At 34.8% G+C, this 21742-nt stretch overlaps 1 protein-coding gene across 1 annotated transcript in view; it reads right to left on the bottom strand.

Moving 5' to 3' along the window:
- LOC126739042 (adenylate cyclase type 3) overlaps positions 1-21742 on the bottom strand; it is a 1002544-nt gene that overhangs the window by 195999 nt on the left and 784803 nt on the right. The window contains exons 9-10 of the mRNA XM_050444560.1: positions 15994-16132; positions 15799-15891 (exon numbers count right to left, since the gene is read on the bottom strand). Of these exons, the coding sequence (XP_050300517.1) occupies positions 15799-15891; positions 15994-16132 (232 nt within the window). The remainder of the gene's footprint in view (positions 1-15798; positions 15892-15993; positions 16133-21742) is intronic.

The raw sequence follows: 21742 nt of genomic DNA, 5'->3' as shown, positions 1-21742 counted from the left end.
TTTTTCTCGAAAATGGTAACTCGTGGAGTTATTGATCAAGAGGTACTTTTTTACGTAAAAAGCTTCAAATTTTTAAAATTTAAAGAAAAAAAAACAAAAACTTTGCACACAATTTTTGTTTAGGTATTTTTTTAGGCTCACCCCCTAAATGATACGCACCTGACTAAATAATGAAAATTATGAAATGACAACTAAATTCAGCATATCAAAATTGGGAGAATACCAAAATTTAAAATTTTTATATTTACCCGTTTCGAAAATAAGTGGAAAAACCATCTTCAGGTGCCCCCTTTAAAAGGGACGTAGCTCCCTTGGGGGGCGTTTGCCGATATATGTTTATAGGAAAAAGTGAGGTTATTTTTGACCAAAGAATACAGGGTTCGCGTTTCGTCCACTAATTTTGGGACACCCTGTATTTATATTGCTGACCTAAACGCATATTTTTTAATAGACACCGGTAGTAGTCGAAGTTTAATGAACCCTAAACTTGCTTACACGTTTTATCATAAATTTATTACAAATGAGAAATTTAATATCCAAACGGCACACGCTATGTCCTATCACAATGAAGTCGCTAATATTCCAGTTTTTAAAATCTTTAAATTTAATGGTTACCATAAATTTTATTTGTTCGATTTTTCGCAAAAATACGATGGACTTATTGGTAGTGATTTATTAAAACAACTTAACGCTAATATTGACTTAAAAAATTGTAAATTAATAACACAAAATTCTACTATTCCAATTATTTATGAAATAAAAAAACCAATAGAAACTCAAAATACCTTTAATGATCTTCAAAATTTTTCTATAAAAATTCCGTCAAGATGTCAACAAATTGTAAAAATCCCAGTAAATCTAAAAGAAGGCTTAGGCATATTAGAATATCAAAATTTTGAAAATAATACAGAAATGCCTAAAGCACTTGTAAACATTTCAAATTTTTTTGCCTATACAACAATAACGAATGCCAATGAATATCCCGTTACCATTAATATTAATAGACCCTTTAATGTTGAATTAATAGATATTTTAGAAGTAAACTTTTGCAACAAAATCGAAACAAACCAAACCCTAACTAATGAACATGATAATATACTTAAAGAAAATCTTAAAAACCTGCGTTTGGACCATTGCAATAAAGAAGAGAAAGACTTTATTAGAAGATTATGCTTTGAATATCGCGACATATTTTACTGCGACAAAATACCCTTAACATTTACTAACCAGATTCAGCATAAAATCAATTTGACAAATGACACCCCTTTATTCACTAAAACATATCGCTATCCTGAGATACACAAGAAGGAAGTTAAAAATCAAATATCAAAAATGTTAGATCAAGGAATTATTCAAAACTCAGTCTCCCCTTGGTCTAGTCCAATTTGGGTTGTCCCAAAAAAAGTTGATGCATCCGGAAAAAAAAAATGGAGAGTCGTCATCGATTATCGTAAGCTGAATGAAAAAACCATAGGCGATAAGTATCCTCTTCCCAACATCGCAGATATACTTGATAAATTAGGTAGAAGCCAGTATTTTTCCATACTGGATCTTGCTAATGGATTTCATCAAATTGAGATGGATCCCAATGATACTCAGAAGACCGCCTTTTCAACAGAATCAGGTCACTATGAATTCCGCCGAATGCCATTTGGGTTGAAAAATGCCCCATCAACTTTCCAAAGAGTTATGGATAATATCCTCCGTGGCCTCCACAATGAAATTTGTGTCGTATATCTCGATGACATCATCATTTTCAGTACTTCCTTGGAAGAACACATTTCTCGCCTACGTCAAGTTTTCTCACGACTCCGAGAATCCAACTTCAAAGTACAAATGGATAAAAGCGAGTTTCTTAGAAAAGAAGTCCAATATTTAGGTCATCTTGTAACATTTAATGGCGTAAAACCAAACCCTGAAAAAATCCGAGCAATTCAAGAATTTCCAATCCCCAAAAATTCAAAAGATATTAAATCATTTTTAGGTCTCCTTGGATATTATAGACGGTTTATTAAAGACTTTGCTAAAATAACCAAACCTATGACCTCATGCCTCAAAAAGGATTGTAAAGTCATCCATAGTCCCGAATTCATAAAATCTTTCGAACACTGCAAACATCTTCTAATGAATGCCCCTATCTTACAATATCCTGATTTCGAAAAGCCATTCATTCTAACTACCGACGCTAGTAATTTTGCCATAGGTGCCGTATTATCACAAGGTAACGTCCCTAACGATAAGCCTGTTGCTTATGCAAGCCGAACCCTTAACGATAGCGAATGCAAATACTCCACTATTGAGAAGGAACTCCTAGCGATCGTCTGGGCATGTAAATATTTTCGCCCATATCTTTTTGGGAAAAAGTTTAAAATATATAGCGACCACAGACCCCTTGTCTGGTTATTCAGTCTAAAAGAACCTAACAGTAAATTAGTTAGATGGCGTCTTCGTTTAGAAGAGTTCGATTATGAAATTATCTATAAAAAAGGCCTCCAAAATACAAATGCTGATGCCCTCTCTCGCATTCAAATCAATGCTTTTGAAAACGAAAGTATTGTAAACAACCCTGGTGAACAAGATATAGACATAGATGAATTCTTAAATGACCTTTGCAACGAAGCATTAAAAAACATGAATCTTGAACCCTCTACCCACCATAACATCATATCCTCACAAAGTTCTAATACAGTAATACCCAAAATAAATATAATAGAAAATATTCAAACCAGACCACCCCAAACCAGGCTTCGTAAAAGACTTGAAGAAGCACAAAACACCTTAGCCACACCACACTCTTCTAGCGATCCCTACATAATAAACGAAGGCATTACAATTTTGGAAGACATAATTAACAACAAACCCCACCAAATAATAATTTCTAAAAATCCCTATAATAAATTAAACATTAAACAAGAACAATTTGGAAATAATAAAATACTTCATGTAAAAATTCCTAACTCTAACTCTAATGATTCTCTTATCATTGATTTATTAAAAAATTACACTAAGGAAAACAAAATATTTTATCTTTACTTCTACGATGATTCGATGTACTTAAATTTTAACAAAGTTTACATGAAACATTTTTATTCCTCCGGACTTAAATTAATAAAATGCACAAAATTAGTAAACTCCGTCTCTGAACTCGATGAACGAATCATGCTAATCAAATATCAACACGAAGGTAAATGCAACCATCGTGGCATTAATGAGACATTAGAAAAACTTAAACGTAATTATTACTGGCCGTCAATGAAAGCAGATGTAACAAAATATATAAACGATTGTGATATTTGCCAAACCAGCAAATATGCAAGAAAAAATCCATACGTTCCTCTGGTATTAACAGAAACTGTCGGAAAACCTTTTCAACTAATTAATATTGACATTTTTAAATATGATAACCAAGATTTTTTAACTAATATAGACGCTTTTACAAAATTAGGACAGGCTTTCCCTATTCAAGGAAAAACAGCTATTGAAATCGCTAATGCCCTTATTCAGTACTTTTCCTTTTATGGTATTCCTGACAAAATTACCATGGACAATGGCACAGAATTTAAAAACGATACTGTTAAAGAGCTTCTGCGTGCTCATAAAATTAATGTACATTTTAGCACTCCACTCCACCACGAATCAAACTCACTCGTCGAAAGGCTACATTCAACCCTTATCGAACATCTAAGAATCCTTCGACAGAAACATCCGTCAGATAGTACCATCTCCCTTATGAATTATGCCATAATAGCATACAACAATTCTATACACTCTTCCACTAAATTTACCCCGTTCGAATTAACTTTTGGCCATACAAATTCCAGAGATCCAAGTAATCTTTTAGAATCGACATTTTATAACGAGTATGTTATAAATCATAAAGATAGAGTTAAACATCTTTACGAAAATATAACACAAAACTTATTAGATAAAAAACAAAAAGTAATAGAAAAAAACAATAAACTAGGTCCCAATCAAACTCAATTCAAAAAAGGAGACAAAGTTTACAAAGTTAACAATTCTAGAAATAAAAAAGATAACAAATTTAAAGGCCCCTATCAGATTGTAGAGCTCCTTAACAGAAATAAAGCTAAGATTAAAAACCCTATTAACAACAAAATAATAACAATTCACATAAAAGAATTGAAACTACCCCCTGTTGTTACAGAATCTTCCAGCTCGCAGGCGCAGAACTAGCAACCCCTAACTTCCATAAAATTAATGAAAATCCAGGACTCCTTCCCCTAAAAATTGGTAATGCTCAAAACATAGCTGACTATTGGTCCTTTGTTGAAATATTAGACGTAAGTGACATCATTAAAGAATTTAAGTCCCTTGAAAACCATTATTTCCAATTACAATCTTCCATAAAAAACACATCCACTAATTATAATCATTTTCTAAACTCTTTTAATTTGATCGCGTCTCTAAAAAACAAAATCAATATACAGATAACACAAATCAACCCTTTCTATTCATTTTACCAAGAGAGGTCTCATTAATGGTTTAGGATCTATAGTCAAATCCTTGACTGGAAACTTAGATCAAAACGATGCTGAAAGATATGACAACGTTATTAATACTATAACAAATAATGAGAATAAAGTTAAAACACTTCTCAAAGAGCAAATTACTATCATAGAAAAATCATCAATAAATTTTATAAATATTAGCAAGAATTTAACATACAACCAACAAATTTTAGAAAAACACATTAGGCAGATAGACACGATTATTAAACAAATTCAAAACAATAACACCATTTCTTATGGTTACTTTACAAGCCAAATAATTTTATCTCAAGTAATCAATGCTTTTCAAAACATCTACGATATTCTAGAAAATGTCGGTATAGCCATCACATTTTCAAAATTAAATATATTTCATCCTTCCATAGTAAACCCTAATGACCTTTTAAATGAAATCATGTCTATAACACCACACTTAACATACAATAAACTTCCTTTCACTGCCACATTAGAAAATTTATTGCTTTTTGAAAAAATTATTGAAATTAAAAGTTACATAAAAGAAAACAAAATCACATTACAAGTACCTATAGTCGAAATAAAAAACTATGTATTGTATCGTCTATATCCCCTCCCAGTTCCCTTTAAAAATACCTTTCAAATCATCATTTCACCTAACAAATACCTCCTTTTAAATGAAGTTAGCTATATTGCATTTGACACAAAGTGCCAAGAGATAACGCCACAACACTTTATATGCAAAGAAAGCAGCCCTATGAGCATAGGAACTGATCCTCCATGCGAAGTAAACCTCTATCGTATGCAAAAAAAACCATAAATTGCCAAATTGTCGAGACAAAAATCAATAACCTAAAAATCCAAAAGTTAGAAGAAGAAAAATGGATGCTGATAACACCTAACGAAACAATCGCAAACCAACAATGTGGAACTAACAAAGAAAACATACCGTTAAAAGGAACCTATGTATTAGAATTCCCGCCTAACTGTACCATCCAAATAGAAGGTCACCTCCTTAGGAACTACCACCTGAAAGAACAAACAAAATTCCAGAACATTCAGCTGCCTAAACTCATCTTTGAAGCCAATCTGAATCCTAATTATATAGAAATCCCGCCCTTTAAAATGGATAAAACTAAACCTTGAGGACATTGAAAATATACCCAGTATTATTGCCCAAGAAAAGGAACAACTGAAGGAAGCCCTACTCTTCAACGGACCTCTTCATATACAGCCCATCAGCATTTGGACCCTGTTAATATATATTATTATTCTCAGCTTCATTGGGTACCAAGTCTACGCGAAATACTTCAAGATGGTGCCCAAATTTCTAGAAGATGCCAACCGCTCTCCTTCACCCGAAGCCACAACCAGTCAGCCTCAAATCGTCATCTAAGTTCCCCTGCATCCCCAGGCTCACCGCTACGAAGGGAGGAGTTACACGCTACCAATCTGCCTATTCAGCTAACCAATTACCTATTGATTTACTTATTTGATTACTAAGCAAACCAACACTATAAATATATATATTGCCTTGCCATTAAAAAACTAATTACATTACTATTAAGTTACTGTTCATGTTAAGCTAGATTTTAAGTTGTAAATTTCGCTCTCAAATAAATAATTTTTAAAAAAAGTTATTTTCGTGTTGACTACATTTAACTTGCTGGAGAGAAGCCATTTTCCAGAGGGGTGGACCGATAAGCTAACAAAGATATAAACAAATCATCACCTTTTTTTATAAGATTTTTAGCAACTTTAACCGCAGCTTCGATACACCCATTAGACTGCGGATATTTAGGACTGCTTGTTACATGCGCAAAGTCAAAACTTTTAGCAAAATTTTGAAATTCAGTTTGGAACTGAGGTCCATTATCTGAACGTACTACTTCTGGTAAACCATATCTAGCAAATAACTCTTTTAACTTGGTGATAATTACAATCTCTGTTTGAAAGTTTTGAAGTCTCTGAAGTTTGAAAATTTCGAAAAATCTAGAAAAATAATCAGTTACAATGAGGTACCACGTTCCCTCATATTTAAATAAGTCAAGTGCAATTTTTTGCAATGCACGATCTGGAAAATCGTCTTTACAGAAAGATTCTTTTATGTTAGATCTGAACTCAATGCAACGTGGACAATTGCGAACTAAATTTTCTATTTTAGTAGATAGTCCTGGCCACCAAACTGAAGACTTGGCTCTAGCTCTACACTTTACTATACCTTGGTGACCCTGATGAATGAAACCTAAAGTTTTCGATTGAAGAGACTGAGGAATTATTAATCGTGAACCACGTAATAAATAACCATCACATTCTGAAATGTCATGTCTATATTGGAAATAATTAGAAAGTTCTGGGTCGATTTTATTTTTTTGGGGCCAACCTGAGTAAATGTATTCTTTTAGTTTTAAACAAGTTGGATCTATATTTTGCTCAGATTTAATTTCTTCCAAGAAATACGGTTTAATTTCGAAATTTGTAGTAATTAAGTTTATAAAAGTGTCTGTCTCTAAGGCTAGCTCGTCATTTTCAGGAAATTTAGAGTTTTTCTCAAATTTTCGGGACAGAGCGTCCGCAATGACTAAATCTTTGCCTGGAACATAATAAATTTCGTAATCATATCTTAAAAGTCTTAATCTAAACCTCTGAAGACGCGGAGTCAATTCATCAATATTTTTAGTTTGTAAAACTTGAACTAACGGTTTGTGATCGGTCTCAATGAGAACTTTTAAACCATAGACATATTCGGAAAATTTCTCACATGACAATGTTAAAGCTAACGCTTCTCGCTCGATTTGAGCATAACGCCGCTCTGTTTTAGACAGCAATCTAGAAGCATAACAGACAACTTTTTTGTTTCCCTCTTTATTTTCTTGAATAAGACATGATCCTATACTAAAGGAAGAAGCATCAGCAGAGATGATAATCTTCTGGCTGGGGTCAAAATATTCAAGACAAGGACTCTCTTGTAATAATTTTTTAATTTTCTCGAACGCCTGTATTTGAGCGAGATTCCAAGAAAAAAAAAATTCTTCTTTAATAAGGAAGTAAGAGGTTCTAAGACATCAGATCGATTAGGAATGAATCGACATGGAAAATTAACCATACCTAAAAAACGCAAAAGTTCATTTTTATCCGAAGGCTCGGGAAATTTGACAATCGCGCTTATACGCTCGGGGTCAATAGAAATTCCTTTACCTGATATGGAATGACCTAAAAATTCTAAGGACTGTACACCAAAAAGACATTTTTCTTTATTTAAGGTTATACCTTCATTATAAATTCGCGTTAAAACGTCATTTAAAATTTTATTATGCTCCTCAATAGTCGGTGCGTGTATAAGAATATCGTCGATATGGGATACTACGTTATCAAGTCCCTTGAGAATTTTATTTATTAACATAGAAAAATATTCAGGAGCACAGGTTATACCGAATGGCAACCTTTTAAATTTAAAACGTCCAAATGGTGTTATGAAACACGTTAAATCCTGACATTCTTTACCCAATTTAATTTGATAAAATCCAGAGGTCGTATCTAAACGACTAAAGTACTTAGATCCCTGAACTTGAGCAAGAATTCTTTCAACTTTCCCTATAGGAAAATACATGCGCATCACGGCTTTATTTAATTTAGTGTAATCAACACAAAGACGGATTTTATTATTATCTTTTCAAACAATAACAATAGGACTGACCCATGGTGTATGATACTCGACATTTTCTATAATATCCAATTTTTGTAAACGTTCGAGTTCATCTTTTAAAGGTTTAAGTAATGGAATGGGTACAACTCTTGGAACTGATTGTATGAATGATGGAATATTTTTATCAATTTTAATATTAAATTCGGTTTTGAAAGTGCCCAATTGATCAAAAATTGTAGGAAACTTTTGCTCAATTTGTTCTGATTTTACAAAAATTCACAGTACTAAATCCATCACCAAATTGCAATATATTTAAATCAATAATTGCCGATCGACCCAAAATGGGTTTACATAGCTCTTCAATGACATAGATATCAGTGAAACATTTATTTTTGCAATTACTTAATGTACCATGCATAACGCCCAGAATATTTAATCTTTTTCCTAAAGGGCCTGTCACGACTCTAGAAGTCTTATGTAATCTTTGAAATACATTTTCATCTAATAAAGAAACAGGTCAACAAGTTATGTCAGCACCAGTGTCAATCATGAATTTAAATTCTTTATTTAACTCTAACAATTTTAAAGAAATCAACCATTCTTTCTGATTCTGCGATATTAAATTTATTTTAATTGAACCTAGAAACTGGCCTGAAGGGCTAATATTGTTAGAACAATTTTCACAACATAAATTAGTAGAGTTTGTATTACAATCACTACTTTCTACAACATATTGGATAGATCTAACCTTTTTCCCTCGACAAACAGTAGCCCAGTGCCCTTTTTTGCCACGAACGGCATGTTGATTGCTTGGCAGGACACTTTTCCCTGGAATGCTCTGCTAACCCACAAAATTGACAGTTCCTGGCACCATTCTTCCTATTTTCCTCTTCTCTCCCGTTTTTGTCAGAAAAACGGAAAGATTTAGCATTTGCTCCTCGAGAATTGCACCCTTGTACCGCAACAGGATCACTGACGTCATCATGGTGCTCTCGCAGATAATTCTGCTTGTGAGCCACCTGGCTCCTTGTGACTGCGGCCACCACACCTCCTCGCAGCTCCTTACTCTGTTTCTCTTGCAACTCTGCCTGCTTTACTGCTATGATGCAGTCCGGAAGACTCAAATTTGACTGTAATTGCAGTCTTTCGCTGGTTTTGCGGTCCAGCATGCCCACGACGATACGATCACGTATCAATTCATCTTTCAATTGGCCATATTGGCAGTGCTCTGCAAGTGAATGTAAGCTGGTTATAAATAACTCTATGGGCTCACCTGGCTGTTGGCATCGACTATTAAATGTATAGCGTTAAAAAATTAGATTTCTGCGGGGAATAAAATGATTTTCAAAGGCCTGCATTGTCGCTGCATAGATTTCAGGAACTTGCACAAATTGCAGCATAACTTCTTCGGCTTCCTCGCCAAGAATATACATTAAAATATTAATTTTTTCTTCATCAGGCTTTGCATTTTGTCCAGACACTGACATGAAGCGCTCAAAACGTTTTCGCCACTGGGGCCATGCTTGAGGCATTGAAAAATCAAACTGTTGTGGTGGAGACACCGGCACGGAAAGTGCTTGAGAACTCACAACTGTTGTGGTTGTCGCTGCATCCTCTGCTGTAGTAGCCATTTTAGCGTCGTGGATAGAGATATCGCCAGGAAAGATCCACGGTTAGCAACAAAACGCTCGCCACCTTTTACGTAACTTTTACATAACTTACGTAAACACCACAAACCACCAACACTATCACCGCTGCCATCATGTTCTGTTGGGTTCTTTTAATAAAACTCGATAGTTGTTAGTTTATGATATTTTATTAACCTCGAAAGAGAATACATAAAGCACCGAGGACGGTCAAAAACTCCCCTCCCAAATCTCCTATCCCCAGCCCGATCAGGCCACCTGCCGCTGACCAATAGCGAGTCGCCCTTGGCGTAGGGATATTCAGGGTTGTCGTAATTAGAATAAATGTACAGTATTAAGCCTGACAGAACAAACTTTAGAGAGGTGGATTGTAAAAAAAAACTTTACGTAGGCAGTCAATCAATATTCTACCTTGTTATCCACAGGGCCATCCCATAACTGAGCAAAAATATAATGACCTAATGTCATTGTTTTCTACAAACCCACTAGCATTAAGTCGTGATTATTTTGATTTTTACCATAACTTACCCCACGGTAGGAGGGAACAAGAAGAAGATGATTAATCACAGCAATTTTGTTTACTTTAAGCAACCATAAAAGGATAAAACTTTTAATTTACGTTATTTTAATTATGTATTGTGCCTCTCTTTCACGTACAGGTACATACAAAGAGGGAAAAAAATTAGTGCAAAAAGTAGATATCTTTAGTTTTATTTTTAAATATATTTATTTTTCCTTGCATAATACATATATATATATTTAATTTTGTACTAAATGTAATGTTTTCATCATAATAAAGAACTTACAAAAAAATTAAGCTATTTTATTAAATACATTTACTGCAGAGCAGTTCTAATTATATCGCTTATAATGTTTTGCCCATTTTCTCGAAACTATCAAAAAATAGTTGCCTAGTTTTTGCATTCAGCCGACGATATACAACCTTTTGCACCATTCTTAAACTAATTCCAAGCGCTTTAGTTACTTCTTCTTGTACATTCTAAGCAATCCCTTATTTTCTTTTTCGTTATTAAAATAATTAGTTTTCTTTTTGCATTTCGTTTATTATTTAGGTATGATTAAAAAGTACAAAAAAAAATTTTTTTAAACAAAGCTAAGTAAATAAATTGTTGAATCCGCTGGGAGATAGATATGCCCGGCGCATTCTCCATTTTTTTTAAAAGTTTCAATCTTTTTTTGCCTTGTAATGTCTAAATAAATAAATATTCATAAGAAAACGACATTTTAAAGAACTGTCGTGGCTCTCCTCGTATTTATCTTTTTAAAAAAAAGCTAAGTAAATAAATTGGTGAATGCCCTGGGAGATAGAAATGCCCGCCGCATTCACCAGTTTTTTTTTTAGTTATTTTTTATCTTTTTTTAACTTTTAACTGATATAAAAGAAAAGATAACACAACTTTTTTAATTTTCTGTGCATCAACGTATAGCATTCTCCATTTTTTTTTAAAGTTTCAATCTTTTTTTGCCTTGTAATGTGTAAATAAATAAATATTCATAAGAAAACGACATTTTAAAGAACGAGAACGAAGAAAGAAAGGTCGAACGACAAATAATAAATCATAAAATTAAAATGTCATTTTAAAAGTGAGATTGTAACATGAACTTGCCTTTAAACAAAGAAAGTAGTTTTCTGGTCTCTGACTGCACTGCATCACACACAAGACAAATTAATTGTTTGTCATTATACCAAAATGTATAGTTTCCCAATAATTATTACAAAAAAACACAATCACGCATAAACAAAGAAGAAGACAAGATCAAATAATCGTTAAAAATTAGACGCTGTGCCCTGAAATCGACAAATTAGTATGTTATGCACATACATAGGGTCATGCTAAATCGTATACTAATTTCTCAAAAATTTAGGTAACAACCATTTTTAAATGAAATGTCTGGCAACTTTGCAGAATATCGGGGATTCTAGGCATATACCGATAAGGCGTATACCCAACGGGCTTTATACTTATGGGCTTTTTTACGTCATGAAAGGAAATAACCAACGTATGTTTTACATGTCGAATCTCGGATACGTAGACATTTTTACGGCGTTAAAGGCATCACGTCAGTTAATAATTATGATCTAAGGTGTATACGCGGCTTTAATATGTCACATGACGGCGTTCAATGTATTGTCAAACTCTCAAGGAAATAACATTTTGGCAGCCACTGATTTTTCAATTTGATTCATTTTACGTGGTGACCTTTGAACCCGCACGATAAGAGCGAAGGCGACTATACCCGAATTTCAAATCCAATAATAAACCTGCTACTGCCTTTTCAGCCTACGTATCTAATAACAATGCTTTACCTAATCCTAACATTAAGTGTTTTCTTTGTAATGCCTTACATGTACTTACAAAATGCACAAAATTCGCAGAACAATATTCGCAAAATCGCCTTTCATTTGTTAAGCAGACGAAACTTTGTTTAAACTCCTTACACCTATCTCATTCTGTTCAAAATTGTTCTTCAACATATCGTTGTAAGACATGCAATTGTAAACACCATACATTAATTCATATGTCTAAAAATATTTCCGAACCTAATGCTTCAAACCTACCCTCTTGTTCTACTACTAATTCTGAGACAACCCACCAAACTAACGATAATCTAAATACCCATTGTGGTAATACCTTTGCTATTCAAGGTACTGTTCTTCTAGCTAAAGCTGTCATAGAGATAATGGATGGTAAAGGGAATTATCAACTCATAAGAATTCTAATTGACAATGGCAGTCAAAACTGCTTTGTCGCAGAAATCTGTCTTCGCCGTCTTGGTCTTCCAAGGCATCAATTTACAACCTCAATTTTTGGTTGTTACTTTTGGAGTGACTAGCTTACTTTTTCATGCCATAAGGACCCTTAATGAACTCGCGGAACGTGAAAAGGAAAACTTTCCCGATGCAAGACGTATTTAAAAAAAAATTTATATATGTTTTTGACGATGTTCTCGGATTTAGCCCTTCTATTTCTTCAGCCCTTGATCTTCAAAGGGAGCTAATCGACTTATTGAAATCTGGTGGATTTCAGTTGGCCAAATGGGCCTCAAACTGTCCAGAATTATTAGCTACAGTCCCTGAATCTGACCGCCAAATGTCTCTTTCCTTTGGTAAAGAACAACCAAATTTTATCAAGGTTTTAGGCCTTCAATAGCACCCAAAAAGTGACATATTTATTTATCAATACAAACCACATGAATCTGAATGTACAAAATGTACCATCTTGCAGGTCATAGGAAGAATATTTGATCCTTTAGGTTTTCTTTGTCCTATTTTATTAGTAGCTAAATACATTATGCAACAACTATGGCTCTTAAAAATAGGTTGGGATGATACCCCTCCAGAACCTCTAGTAGAGTGATGGAGCGAGTTAAAATCTGAACTTCCGCTGTTATCAGAGTTTAAACTTCCAAGGCAAATTAGTCTTGCAAACAGATCTTGTGACATCATAGCCATATGTGATGCGTCTAACAAAGGTTACGCCGCAGTAGTTTATTTTCGGGTAGAAGAAGGTAATCAAATTTCTGTATCTTTGGTTTGCGCAAGGTCTCGAGTAGCACCAATTTCAAATCGTCAAACTCTAGCTCGATTAGAATTACTAGGTGCGGTTCTTTTAAGCAATCTGGCGAGTTTTGTTTGTGGGAAACAGGGTAAATCATATACAAAAAATAATCCCCTCTTTATCTTAGTACTATATTCCATCAGCTGACTGTGCTTCCAGAGACTTAACAGCATTTAACTTTTTTAATTATACATTCATTATTAATTTTACATTTAACTCTCACAGAGCAGCACTATCTTTAATTTTGCCTAATAAAATAGAAGAAAACCCAATAATTAAACGGTTTATGAAGGGTGTTTTGAGGATGAGGCCCCAAACACTTCGTTATAATTCTATTTGGGATCCAAAAATTATTTTTGATTATTTCGACAAAAAACCTGCCAAGAATTTAAAACAGTTATCTTATAAGTTGGTCACTCTTTTAATACTGGCTACCGGTCAAAGGCTACAAACCATTAGCCTTATTAGAGTTCCAAATATTAGACCTTACAAAGGAGGACTTCAAATTTTAATTGAATATAGAATTAAAACGTCCGGTGTAAATATAAAGCAACCTTACCTTCATCTACCAAAATTTGAAGAATTGCCAAATCTCTCTTGCTTACATCAATACTTGAAACTTACAGAGAATCTGAGGAATAAAGATAGTGACTCTCTATTTATAACCATTCAAAAGCCACATAAGACTGCTTCAAAACCAACCCTCAGTCGTTGGGTAAAATGTACCTTAGATCTAGCTGGTATTGATACGAATATATTTACATCGCACTTAGAAAGGCATGCTTCGACATCTACAGTTCGAAGAGCTGGCGTATCGATAGATCTTATTAAAGATCTATCGATGCTGGATGGAGCAAAAGTTCGAGTACCTTTGCGAAGTTTTATGATCGGCCTCTAATAGAAAGAGACCAATTTGCTTTTAGCATTTTTAACAGTTAATTTGTTATTTTGTTTATATTTTGTTTTTGTTTTCCGTCTACACTTAAATATTTTTTGTTGCACAGGTAAATGTATATTTTTATTTAACATATGCATAAATGCGAATATTTTAATTTAAAATTAAGTTGCGGACTGGATTTAAGCTGTAAGCATTTAATCTATATATATGGAAGTTTTGTCAAATAAAATGGGTCTTCTATATACATAATTTTGGATTTGATATGATTATGATGTTTTAATTCATAACTTTGATTGATCTTTAAACATCCTACATGGTAAAATAATTAACATCTTTGGACTGGCTGACGACATATAATTTAACGATCAAATGAACTTACCTGAATTATATTAGTCAGCCATTCCAAAGATGTTAATCTCCCTCCCAACGACACCCGAAGGTTATGAATCAAAAACTATAGGGCTACTTTTAACAGAATGAGGATTATTTGAAAGAGTGCCTAGAGCCTGGTGCGATGATGGGGGAATACGGAGCGAAATTGTACTTTAAAATCTTGTGGATAGTAGCGCGAAAAGGTGGACTACATGGTAAAATAATTAACATCTTTGGACTGGCTGACTAATATAATTTCGATCGAACTTCAGGTAAGTTCATTTGATCGTTAAATTAATGTTACTAACGATAGGATTAAACTCGCTAATATCAACGCCTTTTATTGACATGGCCATACGTTTTTCAGTACTTATCATCTTAACTAAATCTATCAAACCTGTGTCCACTTGAGGTTGGATTGGAGGCAAACTTTCTGGGGTATAAGAACGTTTAGCGCTTCTTTTAACACGTCTCGTGTCACTGTCACTTGAAGAACTCGAGCTAATGTGTCTTGCACAATGACGATGTTTTCTTTTACCCATATTGTCACAAAATAATCAAACAAACAACGGCAAGTAACGGTTCACTAACACTTAAAAGTACTAAATCCCACTTCTGATGTGAAATAATAAACTTCAATTTATTATAAACTACTTTATCATTTTAAAAGAAATAAACTTATTAACGTACAAGTTTTAACAGCAAGAAATCAATTCTCTGACTAACAGCAAACGTTTTTATGCAGATGGCTCTTGAATGGTGCGTCCTTGACAATGAGAAGGAAAAAACATTACTGAGACACAGTTTTTTTTCTCGAGGAAATAAATACCTCAAGAATACCAATCAAAATGCTCCAGAAAGATGAAATTGATCACGTTATGAAATTGAGCATGTTTTTAAAGGCTTGAACTTGTTAGATAAGGGAATAAATTAATCTAGACCGAACATTAGATTTGCAGATGGTATAGGACTAAAAATGAACGACTATCGACTAGGATAATGCGACTGGAACAAATACAAATGAAAATTGAAGACGAAAGAAATAGGAAAAGATATCTAGATCATCAAGCTTAGCAATAAAGTGACGTTATTCTTTATTTCCATAAGGTCCAAACAGTTAAAAAAAGAAAATGTAATTTTTAAAGTGAGCATAAAATTGAATAATACTTACATTCTTCTCATCCGTTACTGTAAGACTTATTGAAGTAACATCGGTAGAAGCCACAGTCGTATCACCATTCTGTACATCATTTTGGGGTTCAAACTGGCAATTATAACAAAAATAAGTTTATATAATAATATCGACAATTTTTTTCTAATTTAACCCACCCGATTTAAAGTCCTTTATAAATCACAAAATACTTACCGGCTTTAGGACCTTAACAATAAAATAAGTTTTTAATCCTGCAATCCTTAGCGCCTCCTCACGTTTTTCGCCATATGCTGGCTCCACCTCGAACTCGCCACTTAAAAATGATAAAGTGGTCGCCGAAATGTGGACTCTCCTGCAAAGAACAATAAATACTGCTTTAGTCCGGGAGAAAGGAATGAAACTTTCAACTTATTGAAAATGTTCGATGATTCGGATTAAAAGTAGGTTTCCAAACTTTGGAATTTTCGCCATAAAAAGTACAGTTTTGTTTTAAATTTCGATTTAGGTGACAAATTACAGTGTTGACTTTAATAAAGATTATCAACTGTGGTTTGCTTACGAAATTGTAAAATTCTAATGCTTGAGTGAATATTAAAGGTAATTTTTATGTTAACTGTCTATTATCTATATAAAGACAAGCTCTATTAAGAAAGAGAAAAAAGAAATCCACTAGTATAGCAGTACTCATTTAGTATTTGTTAAAACAGCTTCCTAAAAGAAAAAATCTACTAGATAAAATATTTAGCACTTAAACGCAAGTAAGTGATTAAAAGTACCTTAATCTTAAAAGTAATAATTAGTAGCAAATAGGAATGAAATACAAAAAGGGGAAGATATTAAAGCTAGAAAAATGTGATATAAATATATAACCAAATTATTACAGTATGTACAGTTATCACTAGAAAAATTAAATAAAAATTTACAAAAAAACAAGAAACAAAAATTAAAATCCTGAAATTGCCAAAACATTGGGCTGCCAGAGGCAGTTGTGCATATAGGTCTCCTGATGGACCCGTCATGCCCCACCAGGGGTTACCAGAGCCTAACGGCCTTAGAAAAACCAACAAGGCTCTCTGGTCCGAAGGATTTAAAGTCACTCGGTGCACTGAAGGTTTTAGGATTACCCAAGTATTTCAACCTGGCGCGCGTGAGTGCTGAGCACTCCCCGACCACATGGTCAACGGTTTCATCCTCCACCCAGCACCACCGGCATTCCGGGTTCTCCGTAATACCGATTGTATGGAGATGGCTTCTTAAGTGACTTGCTAGTAGCCGAATTTTGCGTCTTTTTAGGTGTAGTAGCTTTTTGGTGAGAGAGGTAGAGGGCCCACCTATGTGCGCTTTGGCCTGTCTCATAACAGGGGACTTCATCTTCGGTGGGTCCACTTGTCCAGCAGATCCTTCATTGACGTGACCGCTACGCATTTCGCGATACCAATTATGGGTTCCGGCCCCATCGGCAAATTCGCGAATCCCAGTATGGCAAGAGATTCCGCTTCCTCATTACCTACATGACCTGCGTGGCTAGGTACCCAGACGAGCTGGTCCCTGCAGCCAACCTGCACCAGTTTTTTCAGTACTTTTATGCACTCTAGTACAAGTTTAGAGCTTACCTTTACGACCGTGATAGCCTTAATAGCAGCTCTGCTGTCCGAGCATATTAATACGACTGTATTGCGGTATCCGCAGCTTAGGATTTTCTGTCCGCATTTTAATACAGCGAATACTTCGGCCTGGAAGAAAGAAGCGTGCTCCCCCAGCGAGTATGCCCTACTGGTATGTGGGATCCCACCACAAAACCCTGATCCAGCTCTGTTATTCATTCTGGACCCATCTGTGTACCAGATAGTTCCCTATTAAGCAATGCAGGTCTGTTGAATGCTGCTACTCCTCTCTGCCTGCAATGTGCTTCACGAATCTTTCGCAGTCCACTATCACTGGAGCCATGCAGTCACTGCCCATCAGAAGGAGAGGACATTCCTGTATGGCCCGTGACCAAATTTTTGCGTGACCGGTCTCGCCAGCACGTAGTTCGCCGAGGACGTATAGCCTGTACGCAGTCCTTATTGCCTCGAATTACACAACGAGGTCCATAAGTGGAAGGCTCAGCAGAGTCTCAAGCGCTCTAGTTGGCGCCGTTCGCATGGCACCCGTTATGCTAAGATATGCAAGGCGTTGGACTTTATCCAGTTGAGCACGAATTTTCGCTTTCTCCGTACATGGCCACCAAACGACGCCCCGTTTGTGAGAAGGGATCGAACAATGCCCGAGTAGATCCAGTGGAGGATCTTAGGAGACAGACCCCGGGTATTGCCAAAAACCCGCCTGCAGGCCCATAGCGCGCAGGTGGCCTTTCGCCTTGATTCTGGTGTCTGCGTGATCGTACCAGGAGAGTTTGGAATCTAACTTGATTCCCAGAAATCGAACTGTTCTGGAGTAATGCAGCTGCATGCGACCTAGACATATAACAGAGGGCGTGCCAAAGTTATGTCTCCTCATGAATAGTAGGGGCTCTGTTTTTTTGGGGTTAATCCTGAGACCTCCCGAGAGGCACCATATGTCCACCATATGCAGGGCTCTCATCATCCCTATGATATACATCGTCACATATGATATCACATACATATGATATACGCCGTCTCAATGCGGGACCCTTCCCGCATTGAGACGACGTCTTTCCCCGGGCAAAGGATTACCAGATCGTCAGTGTAGACCTGTGTGTACAGACCAGCAATGTTTAAAAGATTTATCACGCTGTCGACTACAAGGTCGACAGCGCTGTCGACTACAAGGTAGGGGACAATACTCCTCCCTGCGGTTAAGCTGGGCAGACACATAATGTTGCGAGAGCATGGTCTCTATCCATCCAACCAAACAGGGTTCTGAGTCGCGGCTCTTGAGTGCTTGGCAGATTATTGCGAAAGTGGTGTTGTCAAATGCCCCTTCAATGTCTAGAAGCGCACCCAGGCGGGCCTTGCCACTACCCAGAACACCCTCCGCCTTCCTCACGAGGTGGTGTAGAGCCAGGCCCGTGGATTTGCCCGCCTGATAGGCGTATTGGTGCACATGCAGTGGGTTTTTGAGCAGGATGCTTTCCTTAAGGTACCGTTGTTTAATAACACTTATATAATTTTAAAATAATATTTTTGACATTTATTTCTTGTGTGAGACCACAGTAGTCTGAACGAAAATTTCGTGTATACCGCCAGGCGACGCAGCCGCAGAAAACATATTACTACTAGACTGCAGTAGACTGTAGCAAAAACAGTATTCTTAATTTCTTTGAATTTTTTTTTTGTCTACAAGTTACAATAAATTTAATTTATTATAAAAAAGCCGAAATTACTTTTGCTATTAATCCTAACATAGGTTATTATACATAAAGTGTTCCTTTAAGCAGCCGTATATATATCAAAATAATAAATCGAATTCAAGTCCATAAGAAGTGCCGCCATTAAACCTGCGCCGTTCTTTGACGCGCCGATCGTCAGTCGATGGGATGGATATTTGCTAGGGGCAACGGAGTAAATCTGGTTAGAGAATTCCTTATAATAATTTCTCATCTGCTATTCCCACGAACCTAATAAATATACCTGGACTGCTAATGCATATGCCCACGATACCCAAAAATGACCACCAGGCGTGGCCGACATTTTTATAGTGCTTATGTCGTTTTGATGTTGGTTACTTTGGATATTTTTAGTGTTGCTAACAAAAAATATATTAAATAACGGTAATGAAATTGACGACGCTGACGTTTGACGTGTGACCTGTCACGAACTAAATTAATTTTTTTCATTGACATTATTTTTAAACCATCATTGGGATTCTAAAATCACGACTCGATACGATCACTCGATTTGACAGATTCTTAATAACATTCTCAATTGTGAGTATAGCGAATTGCCTAGTTTTTGTCGATTTGTAACCGACGCTTGGGTATATTGTCTGCAACAGGTGATATAGGTTCTTCCCTTAGAACAATGAATATCTAGAATAAGCTTAGCTGCAAACCATATTCGAGGTTGTTTGAGTTCACCATCTCTCAGACAATTATGTCAAATCGACTTTCCAATTTTTCATTCAATATATGTATTGTATTTTGTAACAGGTAAAAAGTTTACTCTTTAAAAGTGTCGTTTATTTGCTGACTAATAATATATACTTTTAGAGTAATAAAAAAAAGATTCCTGATAAAAAAGTTAATGAAAAAAAGCAACTTGACAACTTAGAATACCTCTATGTTTACAATGCACGTATCCGAAGTTGCCACTTTGTGTTGTTTTTCTAGATATTATTTCATATCTGTGGAGCTAGCGCTCGATCGATATCCAGCAACCAAAATCTAGAACGGAGCATGTGTCGTTTGCCAGCAACCTATTTATAGTCCGCGCTCACTTATTTAATCGATATAATGCCGGTATCTCCTGAAATTCCCAATTTTAATTTTTTTTTGTCCAGATATTAACAATCAATAACTAAATCGATTTATAGTGGTTATGAACCTCTACAAACTAAAGCTTTTTTGTAAAAATTACATAAAAACTCGAAAGGCTCCCAAAGGTTTTGAATAAATCTTTTAGTATCTAAACGCATTTGAGATGTTTGCAAACTTCTATAAACAAAGTTTTTTGGTAAAAAATTATTGAATTATTAGATGTTAGAAAATATACAGGACTATGTAACTTCTAACGGCTTTAAGAAAAAATTTAATCCACATCCTTTGGCAGTTATAGCCATTTCTAACATCTTACTCAATAATTTTTAATCAAAAAACTTTCGTTTGTAGAGGCTTGCAACCAACCATCTCAAATCCGTTTAGATATTTATTATGTATTACAGAAAAAAGTTTAATTTAAATTGTGCGATTAATAAACTAATCGAATTCTTATCTCGTAAATCTTATCACAGATATAACTAGCTAACGCAACAGATAAATATTCGAATAGCAAAGCTTGTCCCCCGTAAAATCGACGGTCGCACCTGACCGAGACTCGAGCGCCTAATAAAATATACTGAAATGCGGCGCAGCGTTGCCGTATGTTATAATAAATCCGCATTTAATACAAAAAGCCTGTATAAGAAAAACATTTGTATATATTTCAATAAAGTATATGGGGTATTTACAAAAGACAAGCAAAATTATATATCGTGTATAGTTTCTTAGAATAGGAGGTATATAAAAGCACATTATAATACATACAAAACTATAAATTACCACCACAGATATAACTTGCTAACGCAGTTCAAAAAACTTGCGTTAGCTAGTTTTATCTGTGTTACTACCTATTTATTACAAACTTATGGGCAAAATTACAGAAGAGGCACAATAAATCTTTTAGCATGGTGGTTTAGTAAGTGTTCAAAATTTAAGTAAGTGATTATTTTATATTAAGTAAAGACGTAAGGACGATATGCTGAATCAAAGAAAGCGAATTTTGTTTTATATTTATTAACCAACCTAACATTTTATTTACTATTAATTTGGCATGCGTTACGAAAATATTTTTAGCTAAGAACTACACTTAAAACCCTTGCAAAATTATAGTGTAAAAATAATCAAAAATATATTAAGGTTTTAACTTAAAACTTAAAATCGAATAATAACTTAACAAATAAACAAGATTTGTGTAATATTATACTAAAGAAAGTATAATATTACACAAATTGGCTAGTCAAAAACAGTTTGGCTGGCAGAATAAAGCCAGAATGGAATTTTTGTTAGAAAATAACTGGAGATTACGGAAATAATTTTTAATTAGAAAAAAAATCAGTGTATCGTTTTTTTTTTGTCCAATTAAAATTGTTTTCCCTTTTAACACTTCTGTACTTTTAAATCGAACCATCTCTGAGCCTAGGTTAATGTAAATTTCTTTTCTTTTTGCAAGACCTAATAGTTGCCGTTAGAGTTTGTGCCTTTAACCTGAAATGTTAAAGGCACATTATAATTAATAAATTAATT

Source organism: Anthonomus grandis, chromosome 8 (assembly GCF_022605725.1).
Source record: "Anthonomus grandis grandis chromosome 8, icAntGran1.3, whole genome shotgun sequence".
In the NCBI taxonomy this organism is placed as follows: Eukaryota; Metazoa; Arthropoda; class Insecta; order Coleoptera; family Curculionidae; genus Anthonomus; species Anthonomus grandis.
This window is presented reverse-complemented; position numbering and strand designations above follow the sequence as displayed.